Here is a 20,280-nt window from a genome sequence, read left to right as displayed (position 1 = left end):
CAATTTATGGCCTGCCAACTTATTCTTTCCAAAGGTTGGTTCTTCAGTAATAGCACTGCTGTAATTGAGGCTCTGCTGGAGGGTTGTCACACTACAGGAGACAGGATTATGTCATGTTCGTTATTCATTAATGCCAATTCCAGTTACAGCAGTAGTTACAATGACATGAATTCGTAGTGATGAAAGACTTCTATGACTGCCCAACCTATGCCTGCAGAACTATGTCCTAGACTGGCTTCCAGATGAAGGAAGGAAGAAAAAGAAACACAAAATGTCCCTTAATTTCAAGAGCACCAGTTTTGATACAGCTCAGGAAGACAATGGCTGGGGCTGGGATCCCATGCATAAACACGTAACTTGCTTCTGACTGTAATATACCTAATAACAGCAGATACCTTTATTACCAGGAAGGCCTCCAGACAGAGGTGTCACACACATGGTGTTGTCAGGTGTTTACATCAAGTTTTGTGTCTAGTCCAGGTGACCAAGTTGGAAACCTACAGCCTTTCCGCAGTATCATCACTATTGAATTCAGGAAGTCCAGTCATAATGCTGCTGAGTATTATCAGCAACAACACAAATCTTTGATTCTGATTTTCTTCCCTCTCGCTGTTGGTAATAGCACCTCAGGGCACAAAGCTGAGCCTATGTGACTGCCCACTGCCATCTGAAATGGCATCTCACTCTGCCGCCCTTAGTTTGGTTCCCTGATGTCCAGCCCTCTCTCCTGCTCTCTCCCAAAAAGGTCCATCCCTGCATGTCAGCTCCTGTGCTTGCCCAAAAACACAGCAAGCCAGTGCAATTTACTCACTATGCAGAAAACTATTTGCTCCCCCAAACGAGTTACATCAGATAACTGTAAGGAGAGAGGAGCACTAGATCCGGTGCAAATGAGAGGGTGAGACCATGTGGCCAAGACAGAAGGGAAGGAGGTAGAAGTGCTGGCAGCAACCATCAGGGTGTCTCACTTCATGTTACTTGTACTCCTAGAGATTATCAAAGTAGAAGCTAGGTTTTAGCCATAATGAATAAATGTTAAGGACTGGGCTTATTTTGCTGTCTGTGGTCAAGGAGACTTCTCTTTTACTGCCTGTAAAGAAGTCTGCTGTTTTCCAATATCATGTCAGGGATAATTAGGAAAAATAGCAACGTGAAAAGGCCAGTTGGTGTAACACAGGCAGGGGAGAGGTCCCATGAGAAATTTAAGTAACCTCACATGGATAAAAAGGCAAAATTAATTAGATAAACAAATGCTGGGAAAGAATACAGAAACCACATGAGAGGTATCAGGGAGAAAAAACAAGATCAAAATCCACTTTCAAAATAAAGGTGGCATTTTCATTCAGAAAATTTATCTTTTTTTCTTGCCCCACATCCTGAAGGGCAAAATATTGAAAGGCAGAATTCACAGTATCTTCTGTCATGCCTTAGATACCCACAGTTAATTTATATCATATGCAGGCATAGTTAATGCATATTGCTTTCTCTTTTTCTCTTCCAGCAGTGTTGATGCTCAACTTTTGCAGATAATTCATCAATTAGGCTACTCACAAGGGCAAGGGACTGTAAAAGTGCCCATGGACAGGAAATGTGCAACAGGGTGACTTAATGGTCCCAGCTCTCCCCCAGCCCAAGAGGGCTTATGCAGCACAGTTAAGAGAAGAAAGGGAGCACAAGTTCTCAATCTGCTTATTCCAGCTCCTCCAGGCACACACAGAGATCTTTAGGACAGTGACTGTTTCTTTACTAGTCAGATAAACAGACTTCCATAGTTATTGGGGACTTCACTTGCACCATTTGCTGCAACAATTAGTTATGGAGGTGGGGGAAATCAGCATCTGATCACATCAACACATGCTCAGGGTTGTGTGATGGGTCCCATGACAGGAGATGGCTCACACAGCCATCTTTACTTCCCATTTCTCTTTAGAGTATGAAAGCCCATGGTTCAAAACTACCCCTTAGTATCCTTGTTATTAAGCTGCTCAGGGGGCTTCACCAGCCATTCACGCACAGACCATCCCTCCCGTCCTCCTTCCCCCACACCCCGTCAGCAGCAGCTGTGTTGTTCTTACAGGTGTTGAGCTTAACTCTTTTGCAACTCCAGCCACCTAGAAAAGTGGCATGGAAACATTCTGCCTTAACATTGTACTGTCCAAATAAAAACCTTGTATGTTAACTCTCATAGTTCTTAGCCTAAGTGTATTGATTGATTTCACCTTCTAGAAAAGTTCTCTTGACCATTAATCCTCAATTTATACCAATCCACTTTGCAGTACTCTTTCAGTAATTTATCTTTTCTTCTAACCTGCTAAAGCATTGAAGATATAGTTTCTGAGAAAGATGCTATATGAAATAAAGATGAATTTTCCTGTATTTTTATCTTTGAACAACGGAAGAATGGCGAGAACGAAATCAATAGCCATTATGAAACATGAAACAAAGTTATTGAGAAGGATTACCTGATTAATACCATCTTCCTTCTCTCATAATCTAATATCAGCTACAAAACCAGACCTAAAACAGCCAGAAAATTATTTCAAATTGTTTTACAAGCAAATCTTTACCAGAATGACCAATCTACCAAATGAAATAACACACACCAAGCAGTTTCTGTGCACTTAGACTTCAAAACTGGAGTCACCATTACATTGCAAGCAAAGAATGAATTTGATATATGTGTAAATGAACACATATTAAATTCAATATAATTCATTCACTGATGAGTAAACGCTTGTCTTGACTCAGTTAAAAATGTCACCACTGATGACGTACTATTAGGTCTCCTGAGAGTCTGGGAGAGTCTTAAGAGTTCCAGCCACAGGAGTCCAGCAGACATGACTAAAACAATGTTGGAAGAAAGACTGAGCTGTACTTGGCTCACATTTTCCAAGACAAGAAACAGAAGGCAACCTAAAAATGTAATATTTTAAAATTCCTGGGGAAGGGTTAGGTTTTTTATTGGTGGTCTTTTAAGCCCCCACAGCATCTGAGAACCTGGGTTTATATTCCAGTAACCACAGCTACCAGTTTCCTCCTAGTGGTAGCGCAGCTTAGCTTCATTCAGCTCATTCAAACAGCACTGCTGTATTTTCTCCTCTGTCTGAGCTGATAAAAACCACCCTAATGATTCACCCTCTCTAGTTCAAGCAGGTGCAGTATACATGCTCTGTTCCACCCATGTTTTAGCTGCTTTTAAAGAGAATTGTTTAAATAGCCGCTCTTTTCTTTCAGTCGGTTACATACGGTGCCGACTATATGATAACTCCCCCCCATTTCAGCTTGTTACTGCTAGGTAGAGGGGCACTGAGGCTTCCCAGGGCAGTTCAGACGGTGCGGGCTTTTATAGGCAATGCTGCTCTCTGCTCATCTTCTCCTGGTTTTGCAAGTCCTCGTTTCCCTATTCTGAATTCACTTTCAGCATCAGACTTGGCACCCCCAAATTACAACTTTGTTTCAAGACCTGTTTTTTCAGAATGTACTTTTTCATTCATTTTCATCTTTTTATATCTGTATGGTTTTTAGCTTTTCATTTCATAGAGGTGTGTTGCTGTATTCTATGACAAATCACATGAACTGGTTCCAGATGACTTTGGAGACCAAAATTACTGGAGCATTTTGCATTATATCCTCATTACTTGATTGATTTGTGCAGATGTAAGTATAGACTGGGGGATACCAAAAACGGGAACAGCATGCCTTCACAAAGCAGATGGGCCTGCATTTAGGAATCAGCTAGGCTCTGCTCAGTAGAAGTACAGGATGTGAAGCCTCAGCATGTATTTCTGAAATGGGAATGTTGCGGTGCTCCACCCAAAGCGAAGCAGTACTTTTTATTCAGGCTGCTGGGTGGTACCAATTGTGGTGTTCTGTATGTGGTGAAGCTGCTAAGAAAATTCTCCTAAGGGGTAGATTTCATTACAACTCTAGCTACTTAAAGCGTAAGTATTTGTCTCAGGTGGTTGTCTGTGCTCCTCTGAAATGAACAGAAAGCCCAACACTTCCAGATACCTTCTACACTTACTGTACAATGCAATGAATTGCTTTCTGACGCTATCTCTTTTTTCCGCTGGCTGCAGAGAGGAAGCATCTGTGCTGCCAAAATCAACGTCTTGTCAATACTTCTTTCATTCCTTTGATGCTGGCTGCTCTCATTTGTGCTTTCTCTTCTCCACTCCAGAACACTCCAACAGTCATTTGCCTGGGACTTGCAAGGGAGGGAGGGAAGTAACGCTGAAGGAGAGAAGGATGTCTGGGATTTGAGAAGATGAACTGATGTTATATAGAAAAGAAAAAAGAAATCAGCTGGATTTCACAGCTGGAGAAGTGCTAATGGATTTGGAAGCAGCCAGAGCAAACCTTAATGCAGTAGGCACTTCAAACTGGTAAAAACTCCCCCTTGCAAACATCAACAAAATCACTTACCTAAGAATGGTTAAAAACAATTGCAGATTTAAGAACAGCAAATACAGTCGAGAAGCAAAACCTAAATACAGTATTAAAAGGAAAGGGGACAAAGAATGAAGCATAAATTCGCATTCAGTGATCAGCAGTGCTGACATTATAGGAATCCATCACATACTTCCTTTCATGGATGCTCTTTTATTGATTAAAATGGAACACCCTCATTTCATCACTTAAACAGAAGGAGCTGCTCAGAGCAGTACAAGAACAATAAACCAGAAATAAGTAGCATACCATGTGTCATAAAAGTTTATGCTTCCTAGTAAAAAATGGTGAATTGACACAGATCAAGACTGCAACAGCTGACTGTTTTAGCAGCAGGCACTTTTTTTTTTTTTTTTTTACACAAAAGTCTGTTAGTGTCTTTACAAATCCACTTTCATGTTACAGTGATTGCATTGGTTTCTCAAGACACACACACTCTTTACCAGAAATGTATTACAATAAAATCACAAGCTTACACGTAGTGAAGTTCTATCTGCAGTCTGGAAGATTTTATCTGGCCAACAAGGATATTCATCTGTTTAATTTAATCTAATTCTTCAACAAGAGGATCAGAAACCACCTGTCCTTTTGACAGGGCACACCCCACCTTACCTTCCCCACCTTGCAGACATGAGCACTTATCCTAGATTCCTTACTGAGACTTTTTATCCCTTGCTCCTACTTGCTAGGGAGAGTAATTGATTTCTTTATTGTTCCACAAACACATTTCATGGGTCATAAAGTTTACTTTTGTTTTCAGCTGTGTGACAGTAATGCTTTCATTACATAAACAGCACAAGAAAACAAACTGGCAGTTAAAAAATGTCCTATTATGCACTTAATTCTGTGTGCTGTTTCCAAGCACAGATCTTAAAGGAACCACATCCCAAAAGACTTCCACTAAATAAGATGGAGGACCTAAACTGCATCGGTAGCTGTCTCTGACTTGAAAGAACAGTGCCAGCCTTTAAATACCTGTCAAAAGTGTCAAAAATAAGCTGAGCTGGTGCATGCATATTTTCATACATATGTATATACATGTGTGTTACGTATGTATCTCCCTTCTGTTTCTATAGAATTGAAGCTTCCAGAAGGAAACTGAAGCCATTTGGGTTGCCAAGAAAGCTCTCCAAATAGAAGCCAATGTCTCTCTTTCCTGAATTTTCCCTTTTCTAATAAATTTTCCATTTCTTTCTACAAACAGTAACAGTAAAAATATGGTAGTTTCTTATCTGAGACTGAGCTACTGCTGTGTTGGGTCACAAGCTGGAGAACCTGGGTGGGTAAGGCCTGGGACTGGTACAACCAACAGACCAGCAGAGAGTTTTATGAGAGGGAAAGAACACTGTGCTAGGCTGCAGCTGGACACACTGGGTGGCATCTCTCTAGGTACCTCAGACAGACACAGCCCTGATGATGGAACAGAGAGGTCCCTAGAGACCTGACTGTACTTCCCGTTAGAGCTTTACTAGCTAAGCCATCCTGGCAGGCATCTACAAAGAGTGCAAAAAGCACTTTGAACAATAAAGACATAGTGCATAGGCTCTTTTGTCATTCCGCCAGGTCTTCACCAGCATTTCAGCTGCAAATACATATATATGTGTGTGAACATATATTACAAGTTATAAATTATATGGTTAAAATACAATAGTACATTTATGTATTATAATATTTACATATAAATAAACATTTGCTTGACTAGCTGAGGAGTCCTGGGTTAATGGTTGGACTTGATCTTAAAGGTATTTTCCAACCTAAATGACTCTGTGATTATGCACCGGTAGAACCTGAAAGCATAGACCTGCAGATATGTGACATGGAACATTGATCCATAAGGCACTAGGCAGAGAAGAGCTGAAACATCCCACACACTTCCTTTGGTACTCACACAACGAGAGCATCTATTTTTGTCTTCGAGTCCCTGAACTTCAAAGTTCTCGATACATTGTGCAGAAATTTATACTATCTAACTTCAGGTATTTAACTCACTGACAGCACGCTTAGATGATGGTTTCACAGCATAGTGAGTTGACATAACACTTAATCCCAGAAAAAGGGACAGTTCTTGTTCCCTCTTCCCACAGACTCCTCTCTACTCTCAGCCATGCAGCCTCACCGGTTACTTTTGCTATGTCTGATGCTCGTTTGGCTATGAACCTTTTAGCTCACTAATCCAGTGGAAACTATTTTTGGCTGGGGCAAGGAAGAGGAGAAGAAGGAATCGGCAAGGTAGAAGGAGGGAAAGAGGGAAGAGGAGAAAGGAAGACCTCTCTGTGTCAGTGTATAATCATATTTATCACAAATCGGAAATCCTCACTTTAAATGCACAAGGTCAAAGAACTGTCTAAAAAAAATTCCAAAATATTTACTCAGCCCTTCATTCCTGGAATATATAATGCTAATAACAGCAAAATGTCCCTCATAATACTGTACTAACTAAAATAAATTATAAACAACTTTTCAACTATTTACAATTTACAATTTTATTGCCCATAAAACTTTCTTCTTTTAATTTCACTTGCCTTCACTTTGGATGGTGCTTTCATACCCAGACATACACCTGTTCTCCTCCTCTTCAGCTGAAATAACTGAGCCTTCAAAACATCTCATTATTCATCTCACTTCTACCCATGACTTTGCTGAATATTATCTGCATTACAAGGAATAACATAGATTTCCTAGACCTACCATGGATAGACCACATTCAAAATCCTTCTCAAAAAGGATTAAAAAGGGGTTACAAAGCTGATTCCTGCCAAATAAGGTAGGTCATACCCAAGGCTGCACCATGTTTATAGCACAAATGGAGACTGGACAGTCTATACATAGGCTGCTCTGCTCTAAACTCAAAACTGGGCATAGTTATTAGTATCTCTTCTGTAATATCCTCAATATAATAGAAGATAAATATAATTGTCACTTAACACAGGATTCTTCTTACCACACTTTAGCTGCCTAAAACTCCAGAGTCTAGTCTAAATCACCCTTCAAAGCTCCTTCTAGAACCTAAGGAGAGAATGAGACGCCTCCAAAGGGCACCTTGTTACAGAGCTAGGCATAAGAGAGCAGGATGATGCTCTCAAAGAATAAGCTGCTTGATCTTACCAGCTAATACAATGCTGGTATATTTTGAAAAGAATGCAGATACCTGAGCTCATACAAGTGTCAGTGTCAATCTATACTGATTATCTTTATATAATCTCCTTGTCTGTTTCTGAAACGTGCAGTTAGATCACACCACAAAATCTAGAGCACATCTATGACTGAAAAGATAGTAGTAAGACTTTTCAGTTCTAATCATTTTAAAAGTCCTAAACAAGACAAGGATGATTGCTAATTTGTTCCATTATTATAATTTTTACATCAGCATTAATTATTTTTCCCTGAACTATGTGAACTACGAGGGTGCAAAAAATAATCAATGAAAAAAAGAAGTGCTGTTGACTTTCTCAGAAGCTTGAGTTCAGGGGAGAAATACCACCTTGGTAATGTCAAAGATTGCCTTTATCTGCATTTCCCCTGAAGGACAGTAAAGACTTCTTACATTTATTTGTGAAGGAATATCAAAGATAGTCTCAAGAGATCTACAGAATTTCAACTTTTTTTCTCTTTATGTAAACAAGCTGCTTTAATTAGCTTAATATGTGATATGGAATTTATCAGCAATTAGCATCTTTGATCAAAATCTGCACTAAACCAGTTTCTTCCAGAATGTTTGATTTGCATGAAAAAGTAGATGCAGCATGGTATGTTTGAACCGAGCAAAGTATACATATCAGTATCTTTTTTGGTGTACATATTAATAACTACCACCTTTACACAAAGCGTCCAGTGGGAATTTTCTGATGGACATAACATATTTACAAGATAAAGATTGGTTTTCAAAAGCAAAAGAGGTTTGTTTCTTCTGAAAACTGGTTCACACATGTAAGTCCTTTAAAAAAGCTTTGCTTCTGAAACAGATGCAAAGTCTAATGGCAAGAAAATAATCAGAGGTAATATTGAAATACTACCTCACATACATCTCAATGCAGGGTAGGAATGCATGCATTATCAGGGAAGTCTATCAACTAAAAACAGAAGAGAAATGTATTGCTTTGTTTCTCCAACTGCTGCTATAGTTGCTTTTCAGCACTTAATTTGAAATCTAATTATTGTTGACAGAGATGGGGATGCAAGCATATTAAGGCACCTAAACTTAGCATCCCTTGAGAAGTCTGAAGAAATAGCTTTGCCTTTTCTGTTTGTGTGCAGAGCTCCTTGTTTTAACCTCCCTCATGTTTTCAAATCCTGTTTTTGTCAGAAGCAATGCCTCCTCAGCTAAAATCACTACAACCATCTCTGAACAAGTCAAGATCAGGTTGAGCCAGGTTGAGCCAGCTGACCATTAGATTCATATCTGAGTATGTCCTAGACATGTCAGCAAGAAAATTAACTCTGTGTTAGCATGAAGAAAAAACAAGCAAGACTCATCAATGGATGTATTCAGGTCTATTCAGGCCTCAGACCTGCTGCAGACAACTGCATTCATCCTAAGCAGTACTGCAGTTTGCACTAAATCACACCTCCTGAGGGGTCACTCCTGCTTCTCTGACCATCCCCGTCCTCTCTGTGTCCTTTATGCTCCTGTACCTCCTCCCACCCCCCTCCTGCCTTTGCCTCTCTCTACTGTAGCTGCACTGCTGTCAGGGTGACTCCCACAACCCTATGGAGAGCTCTTGCAGGCAGCACTGTGATACTGCAAATATGCAAAACCCTGACAGTTATTATGGTGCCCTTGCATCAACCACTCAGTCTTGCAGGCACCGCAGTTCCATCATGCTCATTTTCTGTCTTGGGAACAGCATGGCTTGATGAGACTGGCATTGGAAAGACGTGTGAGTGGAAACTGTGAGCGAGTGCTTGGTTTATCCATCAGGTTAGCTAAAACTGTATGTATGGTGTCACATCGACATTGCACATTTAGAGACAGATTTATTTCTGGGTGCTAGCTCATGCCACCTCCACATCTTATCTGAGGAGAAACCTTTTACAGTACTCCTTCAGCACTACTCACTGCTCTCAGCACTGAACCCCCTGCACACCCAGCCTTCCCCATCCTTGTATGTAATTTCAGCATCTCATTTTCTAACTGGAAATACTTTGTACTGTAATGTGAGGAGATGGCAAACAAGCAACCAAGGACACTTCATGTCTTACAATCAAATCCATTTGATCTGAGCAATATCGTATTTTCCACCCACCCAGCTGAATTAAGTGTGCCTTTGGAACAAAACAACGTACAGCTATACTCCGCTCTTCAGTCCCTGACGTGTGTTGCAGGGGGCAAGAGAGACAAACAGGGACAGCAACACATTATTCTTCAATTTCTGCTGTTTGCCAGTTAGAAACATCCCATATCAGTGCAAATCTTTAGTCAAAGGGAAATTTTGTTCTGCTGGTGCCAAGTTTTGCATAGCACAGCCAAGCACGAACGCTAAGAGCTGAAGTGAAATCATGCTAGTCAATGAGGCAGAGTCTGCTTGTGCAAGCACCAGTTCCTTTGAATTAAGGGTTATACCTTGGTCAGCACATTGAACTCCCACTGTGGGCCCTGGGATGCCAAGAACGAGGTCAAAGAGGTGCAACGTTATTAATGTTGTGTTTTAAGAACAAAACGTTGTCCATTCACCCTAAATGTGCTTTTGTCCTTTCTCAAATAGTTCTGCTAATCATTACATATTTCATGTTGCACTTAGTATTTCATCGACCATGAATAAATCTGGACTTACAGAGGATAGGTCACAAGGAAACAGAACTTCAAGACAAAAAGAGAAATAGACACACAGAAAAGGTCAGTTTGAAATAGATATTTTTTCCTAGTTAATTCATTTCGTTTAGAATTAATTTTCAATTAAAAACAAAACAAAACAAAAATGAAGTATTGAGTCATTACAAGGGCCAGACAATTGTCAGAGCTACACTGGGTTAAATTATACTGCAGTAACTGCTCAGAGGAAGTCCAGTTAAAATCGAAGCAACTGAGTACTTTTCAGTTTCTTTTCAGTACATTTCTTTCCCTTCCCACCCCCTTCTGTCCTCCTGCAATGCATAGATTTTTTAGTTACAGGAATACGACATTTTGGTTACATTTCTATGCTTATGTAAGTCCTTACAATCTTATTAATCAATGCAACTTTTTTTTAGGCTGCCCTAAACCCTTTCAATCAAATATACTCAGTTACAGCCCAGGGAATAATTACTGCCCTCAGTCATAGTATGACATAAACCCTTTCAGTCTCATTTCCGCAAGACTTGAAAACAAGCAGCTCAGCCTTAGCAAAGACAGTGTTAAAAGGCTGTGGATGGTACTCAAGGCAAAAAGCATAATCAAACTTTTAAGTTATTTTCTTGGTCTGTTCCCCAGAAACCCAGACTTTCAACAGCCAGATCATCACTAAATGTTATTAGCAGAAAGCAGTTTTCCTTGTTCCATGCTGGGAAATGCAAGCAGGCACTAACACCAAACATACTGGACACTTATTTCTCCACGGTCTTTGTGTAAATGACACAACACGTTGGGTATTACATGGTTTAACCACTGCTCACCCGCCTTATGTCTTTTTCAGCCATTTTACTTTATGCTAAGGACAGAAGCAATAGAAAACTAAGAGGCAGATTAGAGGAAAACTGAAAGATAAAACAACCCTAAAATGTTATGACTGTTAGTAAAGTATCATGAATGCTGTGGAAGACAAAGCTATTTTCATTTGCCCACTGCTGAGTTTGCAGCTTGGAACCTGCTGTTCCTCCTGGTCTCTGACATAGAAATCCAGGGCAATAGTTCTTAAAAACAAATAAACTGTTTTGTTAGTAGCAAAATTAACGAGGTCTGGCCTGCCACAGATTTTTGTCTCACAGGTCATGTCCCATTTGGATTCTCTAGTGTTTAACAAAAGGTGAGCTGACACTGCAGCCTTTACCACCATGGGGGAACTAACTCACAATCCTCTACTCTACCCATCTGTGAATTTTCATGAAACTTGAAGGAACTGCACACCTTTGAAGTCTCTATCTCCCTGTTGAATTCATCTGAAATTGGTCAACAAGTTCAAAAAATGGAATAGAGTACAGAGAAAGACACAGACAAACATCATGGCTTTATAAATTTCACTCCTTTGGGAATTCCAGCTAGAAACACAAGCTAAAAGCAGGGGAATACTTGCAAATACATCACTGAGACTTAAAGGCAATGCAGAAAAAGCCCCCATATTATGGAAGACATTTGCCTACAAATAGTGAGAACAAGACTGCATTTACAAAGAAGAAAACAGGAAATCACAATAGACTACTTGTAAGTAAAGCAGGTCATTGTTAGTAAAATGCAAGGTAAATCCATCTTTTTGTCCTCCGAGTTTAACACCACTTTTGATTTATAGCAGTGAAGGCTCTGCATTATGAAATTAATCATATTTCATGATGCTTGGCTATAATCAGTCTACTGTGAAGTGCACATTGGACATGCTGTTATTCAACCAAGACACTGCTAAATTTTGCCAAGAGCAAGGGAAGTGTAAGACTTTCCACAAACCCACTCCTATACACCTTCCTTTACCCAGATGTCCCAAGGACTTTCTGTGACTTCCTTATATAAATAAAAGCAAGGGGTTTGCAAAGCCAAAGCTAAGTCTGAAAAAAACCCACACAGTGTCATCAGATCTTGTCTGACCTACCTAGCAGGTAATCCTGATAGCAAGAGCTCTGGGGTTTTTTCTTCTTTTTAGCACATATAGTTTCAGGAAAGCATTCCTGACTTAAACTTCTTGTGCAGAACAAGATCACTTGTTACAGTTGAGCCGGTCGTGTGGGTTACTGCTGCCCAAACTGGCATGATCCATCATTTTGTCTCTCTTTCCATCCTTTTCCCAGCTACATGGTCCTGGCCAGGGTGTGGCCCTCATCTGATCCTTCCCTGGGTTAATTCAACTCACTAAACCAGCAGGAAAGTAATTCAGTAAAAAAAACAGGCTGCTTCTGTCAGAACTGAAACCATCCCTTGCCTGGTACAGATGGAGTCACTGGCAAATTCATGCTTCTCTGAAACTTCTTAGAAATAGTCAAACAAATGGCTAACATTTTGAGGCAGATGCAGCATTTTCAAGTTATCTGGAAAACCCTGCTTTTCATGTATTTAAGACATTCTGAGAAGATAAAATAAAAAGGATTGTTACTTACTATTTGTCTTCTGTTCTCTACCAGGTGGATGCCAACAATCCCTAGGAAAGATCCAAAGCCAAGCTGAGGCAAAGAACAAAAACCAACAGAAATGCATGACGTCAGCTTATTTGGTCAACATAGCAACTCATTATAGTGGTATCTGAGCTCATATATTGTATAGATGGGCTAACTGGGGTGGGTCAGGGGAAAGGGTAGAAGTTACTGCTGGACTTAAATTGTATAATATAATAGGGAATGACCATATATAATTGTATAATATAATAGGGAATGCAGCTCTTTGCTATTTCAGAGCAGAACTTGTCATGTAGTAAACAGAAGCCTGTACAGACATACACTTCTACAACCTGCCTACTGTTACCATAGTCACATACAGTTTTACACACTGTAAAGCAAAAATCAAGCAAAGCAGGAGAAAGGAACACTCACATTTAGCCCATACATCATTATTTTTGGAAAATTACAAAGCTTTAGGCAACTGTAGACAAACAGTTTTCCTGAAAAAAACAGAGGTGTGGCTGCCATCCAGCTTACCCAAGTTCAAACTCTTCGGGTTGGATTTGTTTGATTTTAATTTCTAAACACCACCACACTTCCCAGAGAAAGTCCTTGCTAAAATGCCAAAAGGTCCAGTACAGTTAGTTTCAACATGGGACAGCTGTAGCACCAACAGCCACAGGAGAGAGAGGAGAAGAGGACACTGGAATAAGCTGGCCTGACTGTTCCTACCAGTGCTGCTTCAACACTAGGCTGGCAGGAAAAGCCCCCTCCTTATGACGGGTTCACGGAGGTTTGGAGAGGTAACAACTCCTTGGATTCGTGCTTAACAGGAGGTAAAGCAACAACAGGTGAGACCAGCCTTTCATCAGATCTTCCTGGAGTCAGGACTCCCGCTGGGCTCACGTGGGCTTGGAGAAAAGGGCTCTCCTTGGTGCCACACACCTGAGACATAGCTGGCCACAGCCTCAGAAGCAGCCACAGCAGGAGTGCAGGTGTCAAGAGACTCTTTCCAGAGAGCTCCCTCCTCGCACACTGCCCTGTGGCCACCTCAATTTCCCATCACTTAGACGCTCCTTCCCCCCCTCTTCACCAGGGCTGACACTCCTCCCTGCCCAGACACCCTCCCCAGTCACCCCCTCGGCTCCCATACAACCCACCCCATGGACGGGGCATGATGTTTCTGCTAAAGAATCTAAGCCCCTTTCTGGAATGTGGTCTCTGAACCTGGTTCAGGGCCTCTCCTCCAGGCACAAGTTAAGTTTTTAAGGACCATGTGTCCCAGCCAAGGGCTTGAGCAGTGCCCGTGAACTCCCTGCCATTGTGCACAACTGCTCACAGAAGTTACAGAGAAAGCAAATCTCCTGCAAGCACTTTATTTGTGCGGTATCACAACAGGAATCTGTCACTCTCTTTCAAGAAAGCAAATGTAAGGAAAGGAGATTTGCTCTTGAGTGCTGTGGGAAGATTCATGTGAAAGGGAGGCACAGGGACTAAAAGCAGAGACTTTGAAAAAGGAAGAGTGCACAAGTGCATTCATGCTGACAGCTGAATAGGAGAGAGACTTGGAAATGTGAGCAAGGACACTCTGTTCAGGGAACAGCAACTTTGTAAATTAAGATAACTACATCAAAATGACACCTGGTTCCAAGCCCCATTTTTCATCCCAATGGGAACAATCCATAAAGCCCCATTTATGGCTGATGCAGGGGACACACAGCAGAGTAATAGCCACGTGAAGTAAAAATGAGCAAATACAGAACAACAGCAATTAAATCAGAAGAAGCAGAACCACAGAGATCACAACGTAAGCCACGGCAATGCTGAGACTGGTTTAGGGTCATATGTGCTGCTTTTTTTTTGTCTGTTTAGACAATAGGCTATTTGGGTTGGGAACTCTGGGAGTCCAGGTCAGTATGGTGACTTGGATAATTTGGCCCTGTAGACTCCTGGTTGAAAGAGTATAAAAATAGCAAATGAAAATAATACAAGCAGTAGTCATAGTGAAGTGACATTAAATATTTAAGTATAAACTATCCATAAGGAAGTCCAACTCTGACTTTGCAGCCCATTCCACAAAAACAGCCCTAAACCCAAACCGATGACCAAGCAGTAATCTACTAAATACAGGCATGTTCCAAAGTGGAACATTATACTAACTTGTCTACACACAGAAATATTTTGTTCTATTACTTTGGATGTATAAATGCAGGCAACACCTAGCACTATAAAGATGTATTTAGAAAAAAGCTTTTTCCAAAACAAATGAGAAATCACCACATCTAGAGAAATTAAGGCACCTATCTCTTCTTGAAGCCCAAATTATATTATGGATCTAGCCCCGAAGCCATGCTCTGAAAATGCTTCTAGGTGCAAGTAAATCCATGCAAGTGGACGGTCTTACTCACCTTTGTAGGTGTTTGCAAGGTAGGGCCTAATTCTGCGTGGTTTTTAAGACCAAAATCCCTTCCCTAAGGTTGATGGAGATTTGGATCTCACCTACCAGCTCTGAAGTTATTATTTTACTACTGAATTCTACTAGACCTCATTTTTAATTGTAATTAACACTGTCTGTCCACATAATCTCTCTTTTCTTTGAGCCCAATAGTTAATTAGGTAGTGTTGAAATAACTCCCCTAGCTTTAGCTATCTAGAAGTCTGGGATCAGTGCTATGTTGGTTTTCTAAGCTCCCTCTACTGTCAGCAGGGAAGAGAAGCACCTTCTGAGGAGAAGCGCCTTCTGAGGAGAAGCACCTTCTGAGGGTGGTTCAGCTCATCCTGGACGAGGTGGCTGACTGTGCCGAGGTGGACAGGCCATGGCACAGCCCCTCTGCCAGGCTGCGCTGGAGCCAGTGACCTCTGGAAATGGGGCAGGAGCACAGGGCACTGTCACCCACCTCTGGCTGGGCTTTTGGCAAGGTATCACGCAGGGGTTGCACAGCACCTTTAAATCATCTTAAATGCGTGTGATATTTAGCGTATTAATGAAGCTGGCGCTGATGATTACACATCAGTCTTTCTGTTACTTTAATAATCCAACACATGTGCAAGAAATTTTCATAGTTTCATAAAATTCTGAATTTTATGAAAACTATTTGGTCTACACAATCTTTTGAGGGGGAATATTATTAGTAAAAGGTTTTGGTTTTAGACTGTTCTGATAAATTCTAGCTATACTACCTGGTTATTAATGACTCCAAGATTTTTTTTAAGTTAATTTAGAATATTAGTTTAAATTTATTTTAAAATTTATATTTTAATATTTTATTTACCTTTTTAATTTAAAATTTATTTAAAATAAAATAAAGGTATTTATTTAAAAATCATTTTAGTAGATTATATTTTTCAGATGAGTGAACAGACATTGTGTTATTCCTAAAAGAAGCTAAATGATGAAATAAGTTGTTTTGTGCACATGGATTTATTACCTGTTACACTCACTAAAGACTACAGTTTAAAAACAAAACTTCTTTCTAGGTAATGAGTGCAGATAATATGGTCTTCTAAAAGATTTTAATTCAAATTGCGGAAGAAGAAGAGACTTTTATCAGTATTAATCTATCTATTTTAGCTTAATGAAAGGAAAATTCATCTTTTAAGGTTTTATTCTTGGAACTACTTCTTGTTCTATTTTTAAAACAACACTCCTTATAGATCATTATCCCAAAATTATCTTTCCGAAAGACCTCTTCTCAGCATGACACTAAGATGCAAGAGGACTTGCTTAGGAGGAACAGTTCTAACTCACAAATTATTAATGGCAATGCAAAATGTATGCACAGTATTAAAGACACATATCCTTCTCCTCCGGGCCTTTGATTCCATGGAGAACAAGAAATAACGGTACTTTACAACATGTTTTGGTAGTGGTGGATCTATGTACCTAACCAGGTGCCTGACTCCAAGTACATGAGTTTCTTTCTTCCCCTTGTACCCTCTGCTTCATCCTGGCTGGCTCGGGGACACCAAGTAGGGCAGACGGGCCTTTCTCTACCTGCTGCCCATGTTCCTCTTTTTTAAAACTCAGTCCAGGCATTTGAAATTTTTTTTTGCCTACAGGGGTTTCCACATTTCTGAATATGGCCGATCCCTTCTTCTGAGATCAGAAAGGGCCACAGGGGTTGAACCAGGCAGAGCTTGGCAGGGCTACCCTTCCCCAAAAGTCACAGGCACCACAGGGCAATGCAGATGCAACTTGAACCTTGTGCCCAGTGCAGGAACGTGTTTAAGCAGCCTGTTGCCAAGGCAAAACCAAGTTTTTTTCCTTGTTTCTCCAGCAAAAAAAAAAGGATTTTTTAAGGGGATCTCATACGAGCGGACTGGCATCAAGACTGCACAAGAGGACATTAGGCAGGCTCCCGGGAGAAGCTTCCACGCGCCCACCTGCACGGCTTTCCCTGCAATGGACCCAGCAGAATTCCTGGCACATGTACACGAGAGCGCAGTGGCTCTTTCTGCCATCAAAGTAGTAAACCTCTAAAAGGCTGTTTAAATCTATCCCATGCCTACTGTCCAGTCACTTACACACCCACATTTAATAGAGATCAGTCAGAAGTCAAGCACAGGTTCCCACATTGGCCCCTGAGCCCCACACGCTGCTGTGCAGTGCAACCTCGGCCTCCTCCTGCCCCCGAACAGCCTCCCCTTTGGGGCACTTCAGAAAAACAGAGTTTACCCCCCCTACCTTATCACACACTAGAATTAGACCAAAACAGAGGAGCATCTCTCTCCTGCGAAATGCAGCAAGCCTGTTTTGTTTGTTGGGTTTTTTTAGTCAATCAAAGCTTCCCATATCCAGCTGATAATAATTTATTTGGATGTACCAAATAATCTAAAATAGGTTTCTTTACTCACAACGATGCCTGGGTAGTAGCCTCCCACGGTAACATTTTCCGTCCTTGTGGTAGCTGCCAGACCTATGGTCAGTATGAAAACAGACACTACCAGCAGAGAGACTGTGAACCAAAGAGAAGTCTTCTTCCTTTTTGCAAATTGTCCTGTAGGGAGGGGGAGCAAGAAAAAAAAAAAAAAAAAAAAAAAAAAAGAGAGCTTTTCATTGCAGTCATGGCAAAACAAATACAAAATGATGGAAGACTTTGTTAATCCTTGCTGTTGTTAACCCACTGCTGTTCTCCCACTAAGGAAAATTGCTGGCAGACAACAGAAGGAATTAAAACCAGTTAGCTAGAGCTCAGCATAGCTAAATGCACACGCATTGAGTACATGCATGAGATGAGGTTTTATTAAGCTGAACTGAAAGTCACTGACAATGATAATTATGCCTTGTCTTCAGTAATGTTTATAATTAAGTGTTGCTCACATCCGTAAGTCAGATCCTGCAGGCACCAAACGCTTACCTATGTGAAATACCAATTTGACTCTACTGGGACAGAACATAAAAATTCATGTTTTAAGCAAGATTAGCAGAAGCTCTGCATGCTATCATGAAAATGAATGTGTTCTTTGTATTTACAGGTAAGGAAAGCAACCTGTACCTCTGCAGCAAAGCTGTAACATAGTTGATCAGGTAGCGATACATGGGACTACCTTTTTAAACAGTAGCTGCTCAGTGAACTGCATTAAGTCTCACTGGGAATTAGGTTCCAGATACTCAGAAGTAGAAAAAAAGCAGGCTCATCTACTGCTTTCAGCCTGCTTGAAGTCACTTAACCTTGTTGTGGTGGCATATCTGAGCTGCAACCACAGGTTATTCACCAGAGCCCTAGCCCATGGCACAAACTTCGGTTAAGACTTTAAAACCAGCAGCTGATACATGACCCTAACTAACAAAAGGCACCCAAATGAATCAACCTGTGGTCCCCCTTTCTGGCGTTTTTGCTTTGAAAGGCAAGGCAAGAGTGTGCAGGATTAGCCCTGAAACCCTGGGCCATGCGATTTCACGCTACCCCCATGCTACCCTAGGCTGGAGCTGGGCAGCACGGAGCTCCAGCGAGAGCACAACCTGTCCCCAGCACGGGGCCGTGTCTCTCCCCTCCACAGCCTCGTGGCAGAGACTGTAGCGTTGCACTGGATACCGGCGCCAGGGAGGGGTAGGTGAGAGGGGAAGGCAGCCTGGTGTGGCTCATGTTCTGAGGGTGCTGCTGTAAGCAGAAACAGGGCTAATGCGGGAAAGTCAAACAGCAAGCAGAAGCTATTTGCAATGAGTCACTTGAGTGACATGGCCAATTTAAAGTCAGGTAGCTCTGTTAAATGTTTACAGTTCAAAAGCCAGGCTAGATTAGTGATGTTTGCAAACTAAGTCAAATAATTTCAATGAATAAATGCATTTATAATAAAATCTGTATGTTTGCTGACATTTCACCAGTAGAACAACCAGCCAAAATTAGTCCAGTCTTTTAGTATGAAATGCAAGCAACTTCACTGAAGACAAACATCTTCTGTTGAGCTTATGCAAGGCTCTTTCACCTGCATGTACAAAGTCTTCCTGCTAAAGATCAATAAATAACTCACAAGACCCTCCTGACATCTCCACTTCCAGCCTGTGCCCCAGCTGTCTGCCTCTGCAATTCCCTGTTAATCCATGGAGGGTCACTGGGGACATGGAAACGGAGAGCTTCTTCATTATCAACAAGTTCTTCACCAGCTGTATGGGGTTAAAGGCAGTTCTTTCAATGAGGCCAGCTCACATGGCCAAGAGGGGAAAGAGGACTTCAGACTTGTAACTCCACAAATCAGTTGCTCTTCCCATAAACTGAACTGATTCATTCAAAATATTGACCAGATTTTAAATAATACCTGACGACCTTACTGCAGGCTATCATCTTTGAAAAGTTGTGGAGATGGAGGAATCCCCAATAACTGAAGAAAGGCAAATGCTCCACCTAGCTTTAAAAAAGGCCAAAATGATGATTCAGGGAATTACAAGCCAATCAACCTCACTTGCGTTCCTGGGAGGCTAGGACCAAAAATATGGAGCAAATCCTCTTGCAAGACATTTCCGGGCACATAAGGAAAAGGTGACTGGCAACAGTCAGCATGGATTTACCAGAACCTAATCATGTCTGACCAACCCAGCTGCCTGCTATGAGAAAATGACTGGGTGTGTGGAGCAGTGGATGTCTTTTACATTAAATCTAGCAAGGCTTTTAACATGGTATCCCGCAACATTCTCATAACTCAGTTGGGATGTTGTGGCCTGGATGAGTGGACAAGCAGATGGTTAAAAAATTAGCTGGATTGTTGGGTTCAGAGGGAGTGGTTAATGGATTGTACTCTACCTGGAGGCCAGTAACAAGTGGAGTACCATAGTGGGCCTCTGTCCTGGGACCTGTCCCATGTAATGTATTCATCAATGACCTAGAAAAAGTGGTAGCATGCCCTCTCATCAAGCTGTCAGACAACACAAAACTGGGGGCAGGCAGTCAATAACCTGGGGGGCAAGGCTGCCATTCAGAGGGATCTAGGCAGGCTGGAAAAACGGGCCAGCAGAAACCTTGCAGAATCAAGCAGCCAGATGCAAAGTCCTGAACAAAGGAAGGAACAATGCCTTGCAGTGGTACAGGTAAGGGAGTGCCAGACTGGGGAGCAGCTCCACTGAAAAGGACGAGCTGAACATGAACCAGCAGCGTGCCCTGGGAACAGCATCCTGGACTGTATTAA

At 41.4% G+C, this 20,280-nt stretch overlaps 1 protein-coding gene across 3 annotated transcripts in view; it reads right to left on the bottom strand.

Annotated features, from left to right (window-relative positions):
* Positions 1 to 20,280, bottom strand: part of TMEM255B (transmembrane protein 255B) — a 76,099-nt gene that overhangs the window by 50,763 nt on the left and 5,056 nt on the right. For all 3 annotated transcript variants that reach the window (XM_037375721.1, XM_037375720.1, XM_037375719.1), the window contains exons 2-3: positions 17,515 to 17,657; positions 12,664 to 12,726 (exon numbers count right to left, since the gene is read on the bottom strand). In XM_037375721.1, coding sequence (XP_037231618.1) covers positions 12,664 to 12,726; positions 17,515 to 17,657 — 206 coding nt within the window. The remainder of the gene's footprint in view (positions 1 to 12,663; positions 12,727 to 17,514; positions 17,658 to 20,280) is intronic.

The sequence above is a fragment of the Falco rusticolus genome, chromosome 2, assembly GCF_015220075.1.
Source record: "Falco rusticolus isolate bFalRus1 chromosome 2, bFalRus1.pri, whole genome shotgun sequence".
Taxonomy (NCBI): Eukaryota; Metazoa; Chordata; class Aves; order Falconiformes; family Falconidae; genus Falco; species Falco rusticolus.
This window is presented reverse-complemented; position numbering and strand designations above follow the sequence as displayed.